At 45.5% G+C, this 23,810-nt stretch overlaps 1 protein-coding gene across 3 annotated transcripts in view; it reads right to left on the bottom strand.

Annotated features, from left to right (window-relative positions):
* GALNT6 (polypeptide N-acetylgalactosaminyltransferase 6) overlaps positions 1-23,810 on the bottom strand; it is a 196,084-nt gene that overhangs the window by 73,079 nt on the left and 99,195 nt on the right. For all 3 annotated transcript variants that reach the window (XM_030198275.1, XM_030198276.1, XM_030198277.1), the window contains exon 3: positions 3,853-4,025. In XM_030198275.1, coding sequence (XP_030054135.1) covers positions 3,853-4,025 — 173 coding nt within the window. The remainder of the gene's footprint in view (positions 1-3,852; positions 4,026-23,810) is intronic.

The raw sequence follows: 23,810 nt of genomic DNA, 5'->3' as shown, positions 1-23,810 counted from the left end.
CTTTCATGAGGTACTTTGTCAAACGCCTTCTGAAAATCCAGATACACAATATCAACCAGCTCACCTTTATCCATATTTGTTCACCCCTTCAAAGAAATGTAGTAGATTGGTCAGGCAAGATTTCCCTTCACTAAATCCATGTTGACTTTGTCTCATTAATCCATGCTTTTGAATATGCTCTGTAATTTTGTTCTTAATAATAGTCTCTACCATTTTGCCTGGCACCGACGTCAGACTCACCGTTCTATAATTTCCCGGATCTCCTCTGGAACCTTTTTTAAAAATCGGCGTTACATTAGCCACCCTCCAATCTTCCGGTACCACATTCGATTTTAAGGATAAATTACATATTACTAACAATAGCTCCGCAAGCTCATTTTTCAGTTCTATCAGTACTCTGGGATGATCCAGTCCAGGAGATTTGCTACTCTTCAGTTTGTAGAACTGCCACATTACATCCTCCAGGTTTACACAGAATTCATTAAGTTTCTCCGACTTGTCAGCTTCGAATACCATTTCTGGCACCGGTATCCCACCCAAATCTTCCTTGGTGAAGACCGAAGCAAAGAATTCATTTAATCTCTCCACTACGGCTTTGTCTTCCCTGATCGCCCAGTGGTCCAACCAAATCTTTTTGCTGGCTTCCTGCTTTTAATATACCTAAAAAGTTTTTACTATGTGTTTTTGCCTCCAACGCAATCTTTTTTTCGAAGTCCTTCTTAACCTTCCTTATCAGCGCTTTGCATTTGACTTGACCGCACTGGTGCACATAACATAGGCATGCCCATTTATGTCAGGTCAACGGCAGTTGTAAACGAGCATGCCTAACTGCACCATGCAACGCTCGTAATTTACAGTATTCTATACGTTGGGCATGCAAGTGGCAGCTCCGTCCATGCTCTGCCTATATGTACGTCCCCTTGCGCATATGAGCTATAGCAGTGGTGTATTTATTCAAGGTGCATGTGTTGCATATGCAACCCCCATCCCCACCTTAAAATCATCTCTGTTCAAGCCTTCGCTCGCGCAGTGGCACTCATAGGCTGCCTGCGGACTGCACCAGAACTTTCTCTCGGAACTATCCTGCCCCTTCTAATACAACTTCCTCTTTTGTGAAAGGCAGGACAGTTCAGAGCGAAAGTCCTGGTGCAGCCTATGAGTACCACTGCTGCTGCCCAGGCAAAGACTGAAGCAGAGGTGATTTTAAGGTACCCGGTGGGGGTGGGGGGGGGGGCGAAGGAGACAAACCCCCTGTTAAACATTCCTGGCTATGCCACTGCAATATAGACTTATGCATACCCTTACAGAATAGTGTACGGGATGCATAATTTGACATACTCAGTTCTAGAACTGCCTTTCACATATTTAGCCAGTAATTGTAACATAGGCCCAACAAGATGCTCAGAGTTTATGTGGCACTCTGTTCAGGTTCCACTTCTTTATAAACAGGGCAGTTGGTAATTTGCTTTGCCAGTCTCATAAGGGCAGTTATACGACACAATCTTGGAACATAATACCTCAATACTGTTGCTGTCAACCATAAGAATGTCTTCCACTCCTCCACCACTGACTAGCATCATTTGTTTACTAGTATCAACTGTATGATTCTACCCCTCCCTTATACAGATACAGAGCACTTGCTATCATAGCGTATGCTTTGAACGTAAGGAGATTAGGTATGAGTATATCAGGTCTTTTCCTACCAATTTTGGGGCACAGACCATAGAAATCTGCCCTGCAACAGTTCCATTTCCCAACTACTGGAGCTGATGAAGTCCACTCTAGCCTTGATCTGACTTTGCCATTTACAGGGCCCAGACTGTAGAAGTCTACCTGGCATAAAAAAAGGACTCTACGAGAAAGACAAATAAGCAGTCCCATAGTCAGCGGGATTTGAAACTGCGCAGGGAGACCCCCAATGGATTTCTAGTTCATGGTCTTAACCATTCGGCCATGACTACCACCTAATGAATATAAATTCCATGGATTGGGTTTATTTTTACACAACTGTTTCTGTTGCAAAGGGGCAATTTTATCCACTGAGCATTTCCACAGATATCTCACAGTTCTAATACTGCTAAAAAGTTTATAGAGTCAATCTTACCTCTTGTAAGGTAATACTTCCATCTTATTTTTTTAATCAAATTGTCATAGGCCAATTCATTTGAAAATCTAAAAGGCAGTGGTCACTCCAAAGCATCGGGGTTGACTTATAGAAATAAATTACTGATATATATTTTCTCCCATTAGCTGCCAATATTATATCCAAAAGGTGCCCTGCCACATTGAGAACTACCTGAAACGGCTAAGAAAATATCTAATACTTCAACAATAGATAAAAAATGGATTAACCTGATCTTCCTTACAATCCATACATAAATTTAAATCCAACTGTCCAATAGTATTTTGTAATTAAGAGAAACTGAGACAATAAGTTCTATTAATAACAGCCACCCTAGCGGCTGGGAGAAGGCAGCACAATAAGCCAATTCATTTTTATATCCTCGTGACAAAACTAACATTTCAATCCCCTCAACCCCTTTAAAAGTGGGGGATTTTATAGATAAATTCTCCTTAGACACCACAGCCACAGTATCACCTTGTTTAGCCCACCTTGGGATATACACAATCCAATAACCCACTGGGCAGGAATCAACAATTCCAGGAATAACATGTATAGAATGTTTGTACGTTTGGGAAGCTCACCAGGTGCCCTTGGCCTGGATTGGCCGCTGTCATGGACAGGATGCTGGGCTCGATGGACCCTTGGTCTTTTCCCAGTGTGGCATTACTTATGTACTTAACTAAAATCAGCCCATCTCTCATTGTTAGCCAGGTTTCTATAATAAAAAAATATATCTGCTGATTTCTCTAAACTGAAGTCACAAAGCAAAAAAAGCCTTCTTATTTAATGATCTAACATTTTGAAATCTTTCATTGCTTCTTTGTATAAATCACTCTTCCCTAGCGTTCTTATAACATCCCTTTCTTTTGATCGTCCTTCCTCATAATAAGGAAATAGGGGATACCAGTGACCTAGGAATCGGTCCAGAATAACTGGAACAGGTAGTCGGTCAATCTTATCAACCCTTAGTTATATTGTAACAACTCTCCCCCCCCCCCTCCCAAATCACCGGGATTGAAGAACCACCTCATAAGCTGACATCATGCTAACAATCATTTAAAACGATACTTGTGAAAAGAAACTAAAAAACAAACACCCCCCCCCCCCCCAAAAAAAAAAAAACTAACCAACCAAAAAAAAAAAAAAAAAAAAAAAGATATCATGGCAGTTGGCAGTAAGCATGTTCCTAAAATACATAATTTACAACCAGAAAGTCCACAGCAGCAAATTGTTTTAATAAATCCCAGTAGGATCATACTAAGGGCCATTGAAAGGGCCCTTTGGCAGGCACACCTTGGGGCCCTTCTTTATAGGAAATCTTCAACAATAACATCATTGCTCACTGATGACATCTGCATCATGGGCAGGGCTCACACTGACAAGCAAATGAAAGGCTGAAGGTAATTATTATTATTATTGGCATTTGTATAGCGCTACCAGACGCACGCAGCACTGAACACCTGATACAAAGAGACAGTCCCTGTTCAAAAGAGCTTACAATCTAAATAATGTTCAACACTCGCCCAAAAAGAGAAAATTGGGGCACTGAGCACCAGTTGCCCTCAGATGTCTCACAAAGTTACTTGAGGATCTTTCTTTACAGGAAATCTTCAATGACAGCCCACTGATGTACCTGTAGCCCGGGGAAAGCAGATAAAGAACAAAGAAAGAGAGGCACATAAAAACCCAAAACACAGAGAAATGCTGGCACCAGGGACTGCACTCACCATCTGTGCTGGCATCATCCACCAGAATGATCTCCTTGAGCAGGATGGCAGGAGAAGTTTGAAGCACACTGTATACCGTGCGAAGCAGCGTGGACCAGGCCTCATTGTGAAACACAATGACCACGCTGGTGGTGGGAAGAGGGGGGCAACGTCTGAACTTCTGCTCAATGCACCTGAAAGATACACAACAATCCAGCTAAACAAGAGCTTGAGGGTCCCACATTTCTCCCTGCAGTGCTCCCTCCCCACTAGTCACGTGAGAAGGCCCCACACTTCTCCCTGCTTCACTCCATCCCACTACTACAGTCATATGTGAAGGCCCCATAATTCACCCTACAGTGCTCCCCCCAACTACTAAAGTGAAGGCCCCACACTACTCCCTGTAGCGCCCCCACTACTACAGTCACATGTGAAGGCTCCATATTCCTCCCTGCTGCACCCCCCTCAGTCATGTGTGAGGGTCCCACACTGTTCCCTGCATTGCTCCCCCCCCAATAGTCTCATGTGAAGCCTGAAGAACCCACACACCTCCCTGCAGCAGCATGCTTCCCAGTACTGCAAATGTGTGAAGGTCCCACACAGTTTGCAATGTCCTCACTATGGAGAATTTAGGTCTTATCTAATCATTTTCTTTCCATTACTCCTTCCCTCTATTCCAGAACCTGTGGGATAGTTGTGTCCATCAACCAGCAGGTGGAGATACAGAACTGAAAACTGAGCCGAGACATTTCTCTCTTGGCATTCCAGCTCCTCAGTATTTACATAGATAAGCAGTAAAGAGAAACTCAGAATAAACACAACAAACTTAAATAACTCACTAACCAGACGAGCAAATGTGTGGACCTCTCTCATCTGTTGACAACATGTAGAGAACAAGAGATATGCAGGAAGCACCATGCAAGATGATAATTGTTATTTGACTCATTACTTTGCACCAACTAAACATCTCAGAAACCTCAGGCAGGCCTCTAGAATATGGGAAAAACTAATGGAAAGAAAATTATCAGGTAAGACCTAATTTCTCCTTACAATACATAGCTTCCCACTATTGCAGAACCTGTGGGATGTTTAAAAGCAATCCTAGTACCATTGCCTTGAGAGCTAAAGCCCAATAACTGGCTTCCAAATGTGCTGCAACATCACCCTATAGCGCATGGTAAAGGTATGCAGCGCTGACCAAGCTGCCGCCTTGCAAATATCCACTGGAGACAGTAAGGTAGTCTCCACCCAGGATATTGCTGTATGCCTCATAGAATGAGCCCGCAAGGTCTGAGGAGCCTGCTTCCCTGCAAGTAAATAAGCTGACACAATAGTCTCCTTCAGCCATCTAGCAACTGTGGGCTTGGAAGCCATGAGGCCAAGCTTCTATTTACTAAAAAGCACAGTCTGTCTGATTTGCAAAACTCTTTTGTGACTTCTAGATATCTAATAAGGACTCTATGTACATCAAGAAGCTTCAAGAAAAAATACCGAGTCTCTTCGTACTCTCTGCGAAAGGATGGAAGCTCCACAGATTGGCCCAGATGAAATGCTGATTCCATTTTTGGAAGAAAGGAAGGAACCGTGAGCAGGGAGACTCCCACCCCTGAAAAGTGAAGGAAGGGTTCCCAACAAGATAGCCTGAATCTCCTAAACCCTACATACCAACGCAACTCCCTTTCACTGATCCACCTAGAACTATCCATCCCACTCACAGAACATTACTTCATACCCACCCTTCAAAATCACCAAAGATTGATCAAATATTCCACACTCCACAAAACTGACTCTCATCACACTAAAGGAAAACTATCTAAACATGGACATCACCAACAAAATGAGAGGAAAGACCACAACAAACACACATCACCCAAGGAATGACAACTAACAAAAATCCACATAACACCAAACCTAGAAGCCTCATACCAAAACATCCAGGTAGGCTACATCAATGCTAGATCCGTAATCAACAAAACAACAACAATATCAGATTGGATCACCTCAGAAAACCTCGATCTCATCTTTATCAATGAAACATGGATTCACAACCAAAACAACCCCATAATCCTTGAACAATCACCCACCGAACCAGACCGGAAAAGAGAGGTGTAGGCATAGCACTAATATACCGAGAAAAATTCACCACCAAAACCACAGCTGCCTCCATAACACCCCAACTAGAAATTGCCTCATTTAGAATCCTGGGTGACAACCACCACTGCATACTCTGGCAATCCAAGGAAGATGAGGCTTGTACTTCTGAGACACTTAAGACCAATGGCTGAGAAGAGATCCCTGTAATGGCTGCATTTGAGCCCTTGCTCATAGTACCACTTCCATTGCCACCATGATTGACCCCAGAACCTAGATGTAGTCCCAGACCATGGGCCTGCTTAGACTGAAGAGAAGAAAAATCTGTTGAATCAACTTCGACCTCTTGCATTCTATGAGGAAGATCCTCTCCCATGCCATGTCAAATAGAATGCCCAGATACTCCAGTGTCTGTGATGGAGTTAGTCTGACCGTCTCAAAATTGAACACCCAACCCAATGACTGCAGAAGATGGATAACTTTGTCTACCACCACCACACTGTCTGAATAGAAACATAGAAACATAGAAACATGACGGCAGATAAAGGCCATAACTCCCTTCCAGTCTGCCCATCCTCTGTAACCCCTAATTCTTCCTGTTCCTAAGCGATCCCACATGCTTATCCCATGCCTTTTTAAATTCTGGAACAGTCCTCGACTCCACCACCTCCACCAGGAGGCCATTCCACGCCTCCACCACCCTTTCTGTGAAATAATACTTCCTTAGCTTACTCCTAAGCTTATTCCCTCTTAACTTTGTCATATGCCCCCTCATTCCAGAGCTCTCCTTCATTTGAAAAAGGCTCTCTTCCTGTACATAAATGCCCTATAAATATTTAAATGTTTCTATCATGTCTCCTCTCTCCCTCCTCTCTTCCAGCGTATACATGTTGAGGTTCATAAGCCTGTCCCTATAATTTTTGCATTCAAGATCGCTTACTAATTTCGTAGCCGCCCTCTGGACCGACTCCATCCTGTTTATATCTTTCTGTAGGTGTGGTCTCCAGAACTGCACACTGTACTCCAAATGGGGCCTCACTAGAGACTTATACAACGGCACTATCGCCTCCTTTTCCCTTCTGGTCATGCCTCTCTTTATGCACCCAAGCATCCTTATGGCTTTGACCGTCGCTATTTCTACCTGTTTGGAAGCTTTAAGGTCATCAGACACAATCACTCCCAAGTACCGCTCTTCCTTCGTACACTGAAGCACTTCACCCCCTACATTGTACCGTTCCCTCGGATTTTTGCGACCCAAGTGCATGACCCTGCATTTTTTGGGATTAAACCTTAGTTTAATCCCAAATAGGATGACACATGAATGCGCCAGTCATGGAGATATGAGTGAACTGATTACCAAGGTTATGGTGGTGATGGCAGCCTTCCTTCAGCACCAGGGAAATGTTCTTGGAGCCCTATACTGGAAGTGACAGCCCAGCACCACAAAACAAACCTCTGATGTGGCGGCCATATGGATATATGCAAGTGCGAAATTCTCCCACTTGAACCGAGTTATGACATGTCTTAGTGTCTCCATGTGAAAGTGGGACACTTGGAGGTAGCGGTTTAGACCTTTCAGATCTAATACTGCACGAAAAGTGCCTTTCTTCTTTGGAACAATGAAGTAGATGGAATATCTGCCTTGTCCATTTTCAGACTGGGGAACTGGAACAATGTCCTAGAGCACCATCAAGGAATCTACAGTGGCCTGAATCTTGACCGCCTTGGTTCCCTTTTGACAAGGAGACTGCAAGAAGAGAAGAGCAACCATGCAGAAGAACTCCAACTTGTAACTTTCTATAAGAATATCCAGAACCCACTGGTCCAATGTGATTTTGGCCCACTCCTCCCAAAACTCCTGAATCCTCTCACCAGAGGAAAAGAAAAGTGGACCAGCCTCACATATTGTGAAGCTCTGGAGGCACTAGGTGCTCTAGCTGACTGAGAAGAGAACTTCCTGTCTACACGAAAGGAAGACTGGCGTGCCTGAAAGTGGGACTTCTGACCATATTGCTGACAACCAGGTCAGTACGGTCTGCTGTCTCAAAATCAAGATCGAGAGCCCCCTGAAGACGGATGACCAGAGGTTTTCAGCTTATCCTCTGGCAACCAGTTTCCCCCAGTTCTTTCATCAAGTTACTGAGATCTTCTCCAAATAGCCTCTTGCCCTGAAAGGGAAGTTTAATTAGAAATGGCTTTGACGCTGTATTAGCTGCCCAATGCAGCAACCAGTGTTACTGATGTGTCGTTACAGCCAAAGACATACTGCAGGCCACAACCTGTAACATGTCATAAACAGCATCCACTAAGGAGGTGGACCCCACTTCCAGCTGGGCGTTATGGCGCCTGTTTTGTGCTACCGTCTGCTGATACCACTTCAGGCATGTTCTTTCCATGAGCAAGCTGCATACTGTCACTTGAAGGCCCAAAGAAGCCACTTCAAAGGTTTGTTTCAGCGAGCCTTCTAGCTTCCTATCCTTCCATCGGAAAGGTCTTCTTAGGTCACCACCGTAACACAGGAGTCCACCCTGGGAAGCTGCAATTTATCTTTCTCCTCTATAACTAATGGATAGAAGCAAGCCATGGATCTTCCCACTCTCAGTCCCGCGTCCGGTAAAACTCATTCTGCTGTAATCAGGTCCTGAATGTCTGGGTGTATCGGAAGGCCTTAGAAGGACCTCTTGATTGAGGAAGATGAAACTCCTAATGCCGAAGCAGACGGATCCTCAAAGGAAAGAATTGCCAGTGACTCAGAAATAAGAGTACAGAGTTCATCTTTGTGGAACAGCCTCAGTACTTCAGATCTCAGGAGGGAGCTCTCCCTTCTCTAACGGCTCCTCTGAACAGACCAAGGTCACATCAGAAGGAGGGAGAAGCAGAAATAGCCTCATCTGCCCATTCCTGGAGGTCTAAACAAGATCTCTTAGGAGCTGGAGGGGCAGCAGGGCGAGAAACTAAAGCACCTTGCAGCAACTCTGACTGTCCCTGCTTCAGTAAATAGGCCTGGTGTAAAAGCAATATAAACTCTAGAGAAAACAAAGATCCCGGATGCAGCTGAATGCTCAGTTGAGCCCTGAGGCTGCAAAATGGTGGCTGTGCTCTGCGCATGGTTAGACAGAGGTTGCTCCTCACTGCCAGTCAGCCCAAAAATTAGCACCTGTTCCTGTGCTCTCCTGCATCAAACTATGCACCAGCCCTACTGGAGAGACCAAAGATCCCGGCCACATTTGGATGCTGTGCCACTGCCAACCTTTTACTCCATATCCCGTGGGATTCCTGAATTGCACGCACTGCAACGCCCCGACACCAGCTGGCAGATCCCACAGTGGGACCACCACTTAACTGCCTCCACGGGAGTCACCGTTCACCCCAACAAGCAGTTAGTCAGGATCCCTCCCTGCACCAAGTAGAACTTGCAGCCGTTTATAAGTACATAAGTATTGCCATACTGGGAAAGACCAAAGGTCCATCAAGCCCAGCATCCTGTTTCCAACAGTGGCCAATCCAGGTCACAAATACCCAGCAAGATCCCAAAAATGTACAAAACCTTTTATACAGCTTATCCCAGAAATAGTGGATTTTCCCCAAGTCCATTTAATAACGGTCTATGGACTTTTCCTTTAGGAAGCAGTCCAAACCTTTTTTAAACTCCGCTAAGCTAACCGCCTTTATCACATTCTCTGGCAACGAATTCCAGAGATTAATCACACGTTGAGTGAAGAAAAATTTTCTCCAATTCGTTTTAAATTTACTACATTGTAGCTTCATCGCATGCCCCCTAGTCCTGGTATTTTTGAAAAGCGTGAACAGACGCTTCACATCTACCCGTTCAACTCCACTCATTATTTTATAGAGTTGTATCATATCTCCCCTCAGCCGCCTTTTCTCCAAGCTGAAGAGCCCTAGCCGCTTTAGCCTTTCCTCATAGGGAAGTCATCCCATCCCCTTTATCATTTTCGTCGCCCTTCTCTGCACCTTTTCTAATTCCACTATATCTTTTTTGAGATGCGGCGACCAGAATTGCACACAATATTCGAGGTGCAGTCGCACCATGGAGCAATACAAAGGCATTATACGTAACATCCTCATTTTTGTTTTCCATTCCTTTCCTAATAATACCTAACTTTCTATTTGCTTTCTTAGCCGCAGCAGCACATTGAGCAGAAGGTTTCAACGTATCATCAATGACGACACCTAGATCCCTTTCTTGGTCCATGACTCAGCTATAATTCGGGGTTCCTCTTTCCCACACGCATCACTTTGCACTTGCTCACATTAAACGTCATCTGCCATTTAGACACCCAGTCTCGTAAGGTCCTCTTGTAATTTTTCACAATCCTCCCGCGATTTAACGACTTTGAATAACTTTGTGTTATCAGCAAAGTTAATTACCTCACTAGTTAAATCCATCTCTAGGTCATTTACAAATATGTTAAAAAGCAGCGGTCCCAGCACAGACCCCTGGGGAACCCCACTAACTACCCTTCTCTATTGAGAATACTGACCATTTAACCCTACTCTCTGTTTTCTATCTTTTAACCAGTTTTTAATCCACAATAGAACACTACCTCCTATTCCATGACTCTCCAATTTTCTCTGGAGTCTTTCATGAGGTACTTTGTCAAACCCCTTCTGAAAATCCAGATACACAATATCAACCGGCTCACCTTTATCCACATGTTTGTTCACCCCTTCAAAGAAATGTAGTAGATTGGTGAGGCAAGATTTCCCTTCACTAAATCCATGTTGACTTTGTCTCATTAATCCATGCTTTTGAATATGCTCTGTAATTTTGTTCTTAATAATAGTCTCTACCATTTTGCCTGGCACTGACGTCAGACTCACCTGTCTATAATTTCCCAGATCTCCTCTGGAACCTTTTTAAAAAATCGGCGTTACATTGGCCACCCTCTAATCTTCCAGTACCATGCTCAATTTTAAGGATAAATTACATATTTCTAACAATAGCTCTGCAAGCTCATTTTTCAGTTCTATCAGTACTCTGGGATGAATACCATCTGGTCCAGGAGATTTGCTACTCTTCAGTTTGTAGAACTGCCCCATTACATCCTCCAGGTTTACAGAGAATTCATTAAGTTTCTCCGACTCGTCAGCTTCGAATACCATTTCCGGCACCGGTATCCCACCCAAATCTTCCTCGGTGAAGACCGAAGCAAAGAATTCATTTAATCTCTCCGCTACGACTTTGTCTTCCCTGATCGCCCCTTTTACTCCTCGGTCATCTAGCGGTCCAACCGATTCTTTTGCCGGCTTCCTGCTTTTAATATATTAATGTATTGCCACACTGGGACAGACCAAGGGTCCATCAAGCCCAGCATCCTGCTTCCAACAGTGGCCAATTCAGGTCACAAATACCTGGCAAGATCCTGAAAAAAACTCAACACATTTTATGCTGCTTATCCCAAAAATAAGCAGTGGATTTTCCCCAAGTCAATTTAATAATAGTCTATTCCTTTAGGAAGCCGTCCAGACCTTTTTAAAACCCCACTAAGCTAACTGCCTTTACTACATTCTCTGGCAACAAATTTCAGAGTTTAATTACATACGGAGTGAAGAAAAATCTTCTCCGATTAGTATTAAATTTACTACTTTGTAGCTTCATCGCATGCTTCCTAGTATTTTTGGAAAGAGTAAACAAACGATTCACATCTACCTATTCCACTCCACTCATTGTTTTACAGACCTCTATCATATCTCCCCTCAGCCGTCTTTTCTCCACAAGTCTCACCACAGATGAGAAAGGCTCAGGACCAATACTCTGTCCATTGCTCCCAAGCAAACCTCTGTCTTTTTTTTTTTTTTTAGGTTGTTGGGCTGGAAAAGAAGCGCTCCACAGGAAAATGGGGAGAGATGAAGGTAGGGAAGAAGTTAATTTGTGGGGCACCAGAGACAGAGATCTGAAGACCTCCAGATATGACTCTGCAAATTCAAGCCACCCAGAAAGCTCAACTGGGGACCAGATGACCACTATAAAGCAAACATCTCCCTCCAATGGCGAACGAAAGACTCATCGAACAAACAAGAATAGAAAACCTACACTACGAGAGGAAAAATAGACCTGGTAATATTCTGGCAACAGATCTACTACAACGAATGGACAATAAAAACAGATACAGTGGGGGAAATAAGTATTTGATCCCTTGCTGATTTTGTAAGTTTGCCCACTGACAAAGACATGAGCAGCCCATAATTGAAGGGTAGGTTATTGGTAACAGTGAGAGATAGCACATCACAAATTAAATCCGGAAAATCACATTGTGGAAAGTATATGAATTTATTTGCATTCTGCAGAGGGAAATAAGTATTTGATCCCCCACCAACCAGTAAGAGATCTGGCCCCTACAGACCAGGTAGATGCTCCAAATCAACTCGTTACCTGCATGACAGACAGCTGTCGGCAATGGTCACCTGTATGAAAGACACCTGTCCACAGACTCAGTGAATCAGTCAGACTCTAACCTCTACAAAATGGCCAAGAGCAAGGAGCTGTCTAAGGATGTCAGGGACAAGATCATACACCTGCACAAGGCTGGAATGGGCTACAAAACCATCAGTAAGACGCTGGGCGAGAAGGAGACAACTGTTGGTGCCATAGTAAGAAAATGGAAGAAGTACAAAATGACTGTCAATCGACAAAGATCTGGGGCTCCACGCAAAATCTCACCTCGTGGGGTATCCTTGATCATGAGGAAGGTTAGAAATCAGCCTACAACTACAAGGGGGGAACTTGTCAATGATCTCAAGCCAGCTGGGACCACTGTCACCACGAAAACCATTGGTAACACATTACGACATAACGGATTGCAATCCTGCAGTGCCCGCAAGGTCCCCCTGCTCCGGAAGGCACATGTGACGGCCCGTCTGAAGTTTGCCAGTGAACACCTGGATGATGCCGAGAGTGATTGGGAGAAGGTGCTGTGGTCAGATGAGACAAAAATTGAGCTCTTTGGCATGAACTCAACTCGCCGTGTTTGGAGGAAGAGAAATGCTGCCTATGACCCAAAGAACACCGTCCCCACTGTCAAGCATGGAGGTGGAAATGTTATGTTTTGGGGGTGTTTCTCTGCTAAGGGCACAGGACTACTTCACCGTATCAATGGGAGAATGGATGGGGCCATGTACCGTACAATTCTGAGTGACAACCTCCTTCCCTCCGCCAGGGCCTTAAAAATGGGTCGTGGCTGGGTCTTCCAGCACGACAATGACCCAAAACATACAGCCAAGGCAACAAAGGAGTGGCTCAGGAAGAAGCACATTAGGGTCATGGAGTGGCCTAGCCAGTCACCAGACCTTAATCCCATTGAAAACTTATGGAGGGAGCTGAAGCTGCGAGTTGCCAAGCGACAGCCCAGAACTCTTAATGATTTAGAGATGATCTGCAAAGAGGAGTGGACCAAAATTCCTCCTGACATGTGTGCAAACCTCATCATCAACTACAGAAGACGTCTGACCGCTGTGCTTGCCAACAAGGGTTTTGCCACCAAGTATTAGGTCTTGTTTGCCAGAGGGATTAAATACTTATTTCCCTCTGCAGAATGCAAATAAATTCATATACTTTCCACAATGTGATTTTCCGGATTTAATTTGTGATGTGCTATCTCTCACTGTTACCAATAACCTACCCTTCAATTATGGGCTGCTCATGTCTTTGTCAGTGGGCAAACTTACAAAATCAGCAAGGGATCAAATACTTATTTCCCCCACTGTACAATCCAATTCCTCTTAGAATGGGATGACAGATGCAAATCCATATTAGACAATATCACTCCAACCCAAACCAGAACCTCACATAGAAAGAATACAATACCATGTTTCAATGAAGAGCTGAAAAAAAAATTAACACACGTCAGAAGGTTAGAATGAGCATGGAATAAAAAGAAAGACGACCCCACACTTAACGCCTGGAAACCACTCCAACGAAAATACAAATACACCATAAGACAAACTAAAAGATTACATTACAAAAATGTAATTGGACCAAACTACAAGGAAACACATAAAATCTTCCAACTCGTGAATAAACTACTAGATACAACACCAGTCACAACCAACAGTAAAGACACACCAGGAGCAGACGATCTCGCGAAACACTTCAACGAGAAAATCTTACAACTACGACTTAAGATACCTGTCAGTACCATCGACTATGCTGAACTCCTTGACTGTCTAGACCCAGATCCTGGCATCTACCCAGCAGACAAACCCTGGACCAACTTCGAGACACTATCAGAGGATATCATCTCCCAAACGCTCAAAAGATTTGCCAAATCTCACTGCAAACTAGTGGAGGAGTGGCCTAGTGGTTAGGGTGGTGGACTTTGGTCCTGGGGAACTAAGGAACTGAGTTCGATTCCCGGCACAGGTAGCTCCTTGTGACTCTGGGCAAGTCACTTAACCCTCCATTGCCTACAGCATTGAGCCTGCCATGAGTGGGATAGCGCGGGGTACAAATGTAACAAAAAAAAAAACACACAAAAAAATATATATATATGTCCAAACAATCTTATGACATCTGCCCCTCAACAATTTATAACAGACGTAACGAAACACCTGAACTATATGTTACAAAATTGACTCTTCCCAAAGGAGAAAGGAAACATTCTACTCACCCCATACCCAAAGACGCAAAGAAAAGTGCCAGTGAAATAAACAACTACAGGCCAGTAGCATCTATTCCCTTAATAACAAAACTAACGGAAGGGTTAGTGACCAAACAACTCAAACTACCTAAATAAATTCTCAATACTCCACGACTCCCAGTCAGGATTTCGGTCCAACCACAGTACCGAAACTGTATTAGTCATTCTCATGACTAAATTCAAACAAACGATTGCAACTGGAAAGAACATACTACTCCTATAATTTGACATGTCAAGCGCTTTCGACACGGTTGACATGGAATATTACTACATATCCTCGAGTACTTTGGAATTGGAGGAAACGTTCTCAATTGGTTCAAAGGATTCCTAACCACACAATCATACCAAGTGACATCGAATTAAACTACTTCAGCCGCATGGACACTTAAATGCGGAGTCCCACAGGGATCCCCCCTCTCGCCGACTCTATTCAACTTAATGACTATACCCTTGGCCAAACTATTAGCAAACTAAAACCTCAACCCATACATTTACGCAGACGACGTTACGATCTACATCCCATTTAAACAAGATCTAAAGGAAATTTCCAATGAAATCAACCAAAGTCTCCAGATCATGAATTCATGGGCGGATGCATTTCGGCTGAAACTTAATGCAGAAAAAACCCAATGCCTAATTCTCACCTCTCAACATAACAAGAACAAATTCACAGCCATTAACACATCAAACCTAAATCTTCCAATCTCGGACACCCTAAAAATTCTTGGAGTTACCATCGATCGACACCTTACACTCGAGAGCCACACGAAAAACACAACCAAGAAGATGTTCCACTCAATGTGGAAATTAAAAAAAGAGTAAGACCTTTTTTCCCCAAGGACTGTTTTCCGTAACCTGGCACAATCAATGGTGCTCAGTCATCTAGATTACTGCAACACAATCTACGTTCAAAATTTGCTCCCTAGTTCACAAAATCATTCACGGAGATGCACCAGCCTACATGTCAGACCTGATAGACCTACCACCCAGGAATGCCAAAAGATCATCCCGCACATTCCTAGATCCACACTTCCCTAACTGCAAAGGACTAAAATACAAATTAATACATGCGTCAAACTTTACCTACTTGAGTGCACAGTTACGGAACGCACTACCGCGCAACTTAAAAAAGATCTACAAACTAACCAACTTCTGCAAACTACTGAAGACCTCTCTCTTTAACAAGGCATACCACAAAGATAATCCAATGTGAATATACACAACTCCTCCACATATATTCAGAATTGTCTTATAGTATCTACATTTCCACCACTCATGATGTATTGTAAGCCACATTGAGCTTGCAAAGAGGTGGGAAAATGTGGGATACAAATGCAATAAATAAATAAATAAATAAATAAAATAAACTGGACCAGGAGCAAAATCACTCAGAACCAGAGGCTGAAAAGTGTTTCCATCCACTGGCTGGAGATAAAAAAATATGGAGGAACTGGACTAGATGCCAAGAGATATGTTTCAGTTGAGTTCTCTATCTCCACCTTCTAGTTGATGGACATAACTATCCCACAGGTTCTGGAATAGTGGGATGCTATGTAATGGAAGTACACATTTAGGGGGTCTTTTACTAAAGCTTAGCTCGAGTTATCTGCAGCAGAGCCCATTTTATTCCTATGGGCCCTGCTACAGATAACTCGAGCTAAGCTTTAGTAAAAGACCCCCTTAGCCTTGCTTTTCTTAGGGAAGCAAAGTAACTGGAGGCAAAACCAGGGCCAAGTCTACCTATCCTGTGACCTGGAGCCAACTGGTAAACACAGATCCCACAATGTGATGTTTAAGGAGAGACACCCTACAGGGCAGCCTAAGTCCTCTGCCAACCTTTCAAGAAAAGATGTTCGGTTTAAGGCTCTGGAGAGTTTCTGATTTATACTTCTCCTTTTTGGTGGGAGTGCCTCACTGAGTTACAAGTGCTTTTTGTTTTTGTAGTTGACTGCACTAGCTCTCCCTGGAGGGTTCAGTGCTCCTCTATTGTCACCGAAAGCTACAGAAGGCAGGTGGACACAGTCAAGCACTGCCCTGCTCTATCCCTTTGCCAACAATTCTTCTTCTGCTCCGATTATGCCTCCCTCATCAACTCTGCAGGGCTACTGATCTGAGAATATTACTACTAGTAGCTCTTTAAAGGGATGTAAGAAACACAGAAATCAATGAGCTACCATGCAAGAGCTGCTCCCTAACCAAAGTTAACCTGAAGAGGTCAATCTAGCCTTTACTTCACTGTAGGTCTGGACTTGTAAGGCAGCCTGCCTGCGAAAACTTGAACTGCAATTCCATGCACATGTAAGCAGAGGTCTCAGAAATGTGCCCTTTGTGTCATCAAAGAAGAACATTCTGGAGTCCCTGCTCCTAAATTAAATCTCAATTGTAATCTAGTGTAATGAAGATCGGACTTTCATGTCACTCACAGGAAAATGCTCATAGTCCTTTTTCCACAATGAGTCTGAGGATTTTAGGAGAAGCTGCCTTAGCCACAACTGGGACCTTGCACTACTCAGGTACTGCATTTGATGTGACAAACTGAGCCACTTTAAGGTATACTCCTGGGAGAATGCTGAACAAAAACGTCAAAATTCTGCACAAAACTTTGTGCATAATATTTTAAAATTTTACACACTATTTGTAAAATTTTGTGCAGATTTCCCCATCAGAAGGCCTGGCATTCTCCCAGCCCCTGGGACTACCTTGCTCCAAAAGCATTTTTCTCCTCTCAGTTTTACTGCCTCCCCCCCCCCCCCAAAGTCTCTCTCCCTCTAACTCACAATAGAGCATCTCCCCTCCATGCACATACCCTTTACCTTCTCATCTCTTCCTCACCATGTATATCTCTTCATCATTCTCCCCCCTGTAGCACATGCTCCCACCTCATCTTTTTTCTTCTCTTCTCCCCCCAACCATATCCATACTTTCTGCTTCCCCCCCCCCCCCCCATCACATTATCTAGTTTGTTTCAGAGATTCCCACCTCCAAGACACCCCCCCCCCCCCCCCCCCGGCAGCTTCTCCAATATCCCCATCTCAATTTGCTGGTCTTTCCTTCCTGCTCAATTTGCAGCAGCAAAAGGAGGAGGCAGCGAACTGCTGTGCATCAAGCCACATCTGTCTCCTCTACCGTTCTTGCCACTGTGATCTCTGCAGGGGACTGAAGAGGGATAGAGGAGAGCCACCGACCTCTGATGCCTGTGCAGTTCTACAGAAATTCCCCAGGAATAAAAGTAGCATAAGCATTGCCAGGTTTTGATGGCAAGGGGAGCAAACCTTTTATAAAACAAATAGGAGGATTTTTTTTCCACTCAATGAATAGCTAAGCCCTAGAACTCATTACCAGAGGATGTGGTTACAGCAGTTAGCATAACTGGGTTTAAAAAAGGTTTGGAAAAGTTCCTGGAGGAAAAGTCCATAGTCTGTTATTGATATGACATGGGGGAAGCCACTGGGATTGGCAGCATAGAATCTTACTACTATCTGGGATTCTGCCAGGTACTTGTGACTTGCATTGGCCATTGTTGGAAACAGGATACTTGGCTAGATGGACCATTGGTCTGACCCAGTATGGCTATTCTTATTTTCAACAGAATGAAAGATAACATTGGCTCTACCTTTTTGGGCTGACCAAGATACAGTAGGAATCATATCGCCAAACATATCTAAATGCCTCAATTTCTGTGACACTATTGGTCTCACCAGTGGTCACAGACAAGGCTGGAATCTGACAGTTCCAAAATGGCAACTAGCACTCCCCATAAAATAAATAAAATACTGCCGTGAGGTTACAACACTAGTCAATTTGAATGAGTACAAGTAGGACCAAACATGTTCAGGGGATACTGTACCTGATATTGGCATCTCCTTTAGATAAATAGCACTTGAATTAAGTGCTGCCCTGGTGATATGCTTTTAAGGGAAACCCATATGTTCTCCTCCCCAAAGATAAAAAGACAATTATTGATGGACTAATACTATTCTTATGACTAGATCAGCATAGAAGGACCCAGGAATAAAAAGGAGAATTGTTTCTATTTAAACAAGAATTTGGGGGGGGGGGGGGGGGGGGGGGGGGTAGAACAGACAGTTGCCCAGGAACTCATGGTTTGGTGTGGAGTATTCTTGAAGGATACTATTGAAACAGGACATTTAGGGAATCCCAGGAGAGAGGTTTCAACAATGCTGAAAGTAAGCCAGGTGTGCTTAATGAGAAAGCAGGATACAGGATGCACGTTATCCTCGTCAACTTCTAGGCAGCTTGTAGATCAAAGAAAAAAAAACACAATTTGAAGTGCCTATATACAAATGCTAGAAGCCTAAAAAATAAGATGGGAGAGTTATGAGTATATAGCACTAAATGATGAGGTAGATATAACTGCCATCTCAGAGACTTGGTAGAATCAATCGGACACTGTGTTAACAGGATACGAATTGTATCGCAGTGATACAGTTGATCAAATTGGAAGGGGGGTTGTGCTATATGTTAAAGAGGGAATTGAGTCAAATAAAATAAACATTCCATGTGTGAAGGGAAGGAGTATTCTTGTAGGGCTGTACTGCCGTCAGCCAGTACAGAACAAACAGATGGATGAAAAAACGTTTAAAGAGATTAGGAAAGCTGGCAAACTGGGCAATGCTATAATAATGGGCAATTTCAATTACCCCAATATTGACTGGGTAAAGGGAAAATTAGGTTCTTACCTTGATAATTTTCTTTCCTTTAGTCATAACAGATGAAGCCATTACGTATGGGTTATGTCCATCAACCAGCAGGGGAGATAGAGAGCACTCAAACTTTCACAGTGCCCTCTTGGCCAGCTAGCTCCACTGCCTCTTCAGTATTTGAAGCTTCCAAAGCAGTATGGCAAACCGCAATGGGAATCACAAGAGCTTTCCTCACAGCGAACGATGGCCCATCACAAGGGCATGAACTCATAAAGGAGGGAACGCACATCCTCCTGGAGGGATAAACTCATCCTCCTTATTGTATAAGTGGAGGGGAACACACGTGCCTCCTGGAGGGAATCACACATCCTCCCAACACACTGGAGGCAATGAACTCATCCTCCTATTTATAGAACTGGAGGGGAACACACGCGCCTCCTGGAGAGAATCAACACATTCTCCAAAAAAAACATGCTGGAGGGAATGAACACATCCTCCTAAATTTAAACTGAACATGAATCCTGAAGATTGTTTTCCAACTTTCTCCCAAGGAAGGAACTTCAGGAAATTAGAACAGAACCTGAAAAACAGATTCACAGCATACAGACAATCATACAGGGAGGGCTCATGGCTTCATCTGCTATGACTAAAGGAAAGAAAATTATCAAGGTAAGAACCTAATTTTCCCTTCCTTGTCATCAAGCAGATGAAGCCATTATGTATGGGATGTAACAAAGCAATCCCTAGATAGGGTGGGAACAAGCCACACCACGCGCTAGCACTTGTGCACCAAAACGCGCATCCCTCCTGGCAGCCACATCCAGCCTGTAATGTCGGGCAAAGGAGAGCTTAGAAGCCCATGTTGCTGCACTGCATATCTCTTGAAGAGAGAGTGCTCCAGTTTCAGCCCAAGAGGAAGAAATCGCTCTAGTAGAATGTGCCTTAAAGGCTACAGGCGGAACCCTGCCGGCCAGCAGATAAGCTGAAAAGATAGTTTCTTTGAGCCAGCGGGCAATAGTGGCTTTAGACGCTGGAGACCCTCTGCGCGAACCGGATAGCAAAACAAACAGATGATCAGAAGTCCTGAAAGAGTTAGTAACTCGCAGATACTGCAGCAGAGTCCTGCGCACATCCAAAAAGTGCAGCTGACCAAAAGGTTCTGGAAACTCTTCCTCTGAAAAAGAGGGCAAGAAAATAGGCTGGTTTAAGTGAAAGGCTGAAACCACCTTAGGCATAAAGGAAGGCACAGTCCGAACCGTGACTCCGGACTCTGAAAATTGCAGAAATGGGTCTCTACAGGACAGTGCCTGGAGCTCTGACACCCGTCTCGCCGAGGTAATGGCCACCAGAAAAACGGCCTTCAGTGTCAAGTCTTTCTCCGATGCTCGCCGAAGTGGCTCAAAAGGAGATGCGTGCAGGGTTTTCAAAACTAGCCCCAGGTTCCAAGCTGGACAGGGTGCTCGCACTGGAGGTTGGAGCCGAAGCACCCCTCTAAGAAACCGTGCCACATCTGGGTGAGCAGCCAAAGACACGCCTTCCACCTTACCACGAAGGGAGGCCAACGCTGCCACCTGCACCCGCAGGGAATTATAGGCCAAGCCTTTTTGTACACCTTCCTGCAAAAAGTCCAGAATCGGCGAGACAGGAGCCCGCATTGGAACAATGGCTCTGGAAGCACACCAAGACTCAAACAGGCACCAAATCCTGGCATAAGCCATGGAAGTGGACCGCTTGCGGGCTTGCAGGAGAGTGGAAATAACTTTATTGGAATAACCTTTATCCCTCAATTGCGCCCTCTCAATAGCCATGCCGTAAGACCAAAGCGGCCGGCGTCCTCCATGGCTACCGGTCCCTGAGTCAACAGGTTCGGTACCAGAGGTAACGGCAGAGGAGCCTCCAGGAGCATCTGTCGGAGGTCTGCATACCAAGGTCTCCTTGGCCGATCCGGGGCGATGAGGACCACTTCTCCTGGGTGCAGCCGAATCCGCAAGAGCAGGCGCCCTATCAAGGGCCATGGGGGAAACACATAAAGTAGACCCGGAGGCCAGGGTTGAGCCAAGGCATCCAACCCCGCCGAGCGAGGATCTCTCCGTCTGCTGAAGAAGCACGGGACTTTGGTATTGGCACTTGTCGCCATTAGATCCATCACGGGCTTGCCCCATTTGGCACAGATCTGCAGGAATACTTCGTCTGCCAGATTCCATTCTGCTGGATCGATCTGATGCCTGCTCAGATAATCGGCCTGCACATTGCTCTGACCTGCAATATGAGCTGCCGACAGACACTGAAGATGCAGCTCGGCCCAGTGGCAAATCAGTTCGGCCTGCGCGGCTAGTGCTCTGCACCTTGTTCCGCCTTGTCGATTTATATAGGCCACCGTTGTCGTGTTGTCCGACATCACTCTGACAGCCAATCCTTCCAGGGTCACTTGAAAGGCCAGAAGCGCCTGAAACACCAGACCCTGGGCATGCTTCCCCTTGCAGTGTGCGCCCCAGCCCTTCAGGCTGGCATCTGTTACCACTAGGCACCAAACGGGGAGCGTCAGCGGCATTCCTCGCCGCAGCATTCTGTCCGAGAGCCACCACTCCATGCTGAGACGGACAGCAGGGAGCCAAATAAGTCTGCATTGGTAATCCTGACAAATAGGAGACCATCTCCGGAGTAGGGAATACTGTAGAGGTCTCAGGTGCGCTCTCGCCCAGGGTACCACTTCCATCGTGGCTGTCATCGATCCCAGCAGCTGGACAATGTCCCAAGCTCGCGGGCGGGGCATCCTCAGGAGCAGACGGACCTGATTCTGAAGCTTGCACCGCCTTAGCTCGGGTAGGAACACATAGCCCGAGCCTGTGTCGAACCTGGCCCCCAAAAACTCTAGAGATTGTGAAGGGGACAGGTGACTTTTGGCCATATTGACGACCCAGCCTAGAGATTGCAGTACTGAGACCACTCTGGCTGTAGCTTGTAAGCTCTCTGTTGCAGAGTCTGCTCTGATGAGCCAGTCGTCTAGGTACGGGTGAACCCTGATACCTTCTTGCCTGAGAAAAGCAGCTACTACCACCATTACCTTCGAAAAGGTTCGGGGAGCTGTGGCGAGGCCAAAAGGCAAGGCCCGGAACTGGAAATGTTTTCCCAACACCGCAAACCTCAGAAACTTCTGGTGCGGGGGCCAAATCGGTATGTGCAAGTAAGCTTCTTTCAGGTCTAGAGACGTGAGAAACTCTCCTGGCTGAACCGCCGCAATGACGGAGCGCAGGGATTCCATGTGGAAATGCCGCACTCTCAGGGACTTGTTCACTTCTTTTAAGTCCAGAATAGGGCGAAAGGACCCACCTTTTCGCGGCACCACAAAGTAGATGGAGTATCGGCCGCAGCCTTGCTCGGCGGGAGGCACCGGGGTCACTGCCCCTAACTGAATCAGACCTTGTAAAGTCTCCTCCACCGCTGCCCGTTTGACGGCAGAACCGCATCGGGACTCCACAAACACGTCTCTTACTGGGGCGTTGAATTCTATTCTGTATCCATCTCTGATCAGGTCCAGAACCCACTGATCTGAGGAAATCTTGGCCCACTCCTTGACCAAGAGGGAAAGCCGTCCTCCGATGACAGGCATCGAGGAGAGGGCCGGCGCACCATCATTGAGAGGGTCGCCCCTGAACTCCTGGTCTTGAGCCACCGGCTGCGGAACGCTTGTCCGAGCGAAAGGAGTTCCTCTGCTGACCACGGGCACGTGAAGTGAACCCAGCAGAACGCCCCGGGCGGTACCTTCTAGCTTCACGGAAGCGAGGTCTGTACGAGGAGTGGACCGCCTGGCCCTTAGAGGAAGGCCTCTGCCTATCTTCGGGCAAGCGCTGGGGTTTTGGATCACCCAGGCCTTTCACAATTTTCTCTAACTCCTCACCAAATAGGAGAAGTCCTTGAAAAGGCAACTTCACCAACCTTTGCTTAGAGGCCATGTCCGCTGCCCAGTGTCGTAGCCACAGACGACGGCGAGCCGCCACTGCTACTGCCATTTGTTTAGCCGAAGCTCTGACAAGGTCATAAAGGGCATCAGCCAGAAAGGACAAGGCCACCTCCATCCGCGGAGCCACATCCAAGAAGGGCTCCGCTCCATCTCCGGGCTGAGCCACTGCCTGTTGCAGCCAAGCTAGGCAGGCTCTCACAGCATAACAGCTGCATGCAGACGCCCGAACAGTGAGACCTGCAATTTCAAAGGACCGTTTCAACGCTGTTTCCAGCCTACGGTCTTGAACATCCTTCAGGGCAACACCTCCTTCAACAGGGAGGGTAGTTCTCTTTGTCACCGCAGTGACTAGGGCATCCACTGTAGGCATTTGAAAACGAGCCATATGTCCCTCACGCAGAGGGTATAACTGCCCCATAGCCCTGGAAACTCTCAAAGGTCCCTCGGGGTCAGCCCACTGAGCCGAAACAAGCTCTAGGATGGAGTCAAGCAAAGGGAAGGCCCGAGCAGCTTTCTTGGTACTAGCCATCCTGGGATTACCCGCGGAGGCCATGCCACTGTCAGGATCTTCAATCGAGAGGGCCTGCAGGGTATCTGAAATAA

The sequence above is a fragment of the Microcaecilia unicolor genome, chromosome 3, assembly GCF_901765095.1.
Source record: "Microcaecilia unicolor chromosome 3, aMicUni1.1, whole genome shotgun sequence".
NCBI lineage: Eukaryota > Metazoa > Chordata > Amphibia > Gymnophiona > Siphonopidae > Microcaecilia > Microcaecilia unicolor.
This window is presented reverse-complemented; position numbering and strand designations above follow the sequence as displayed.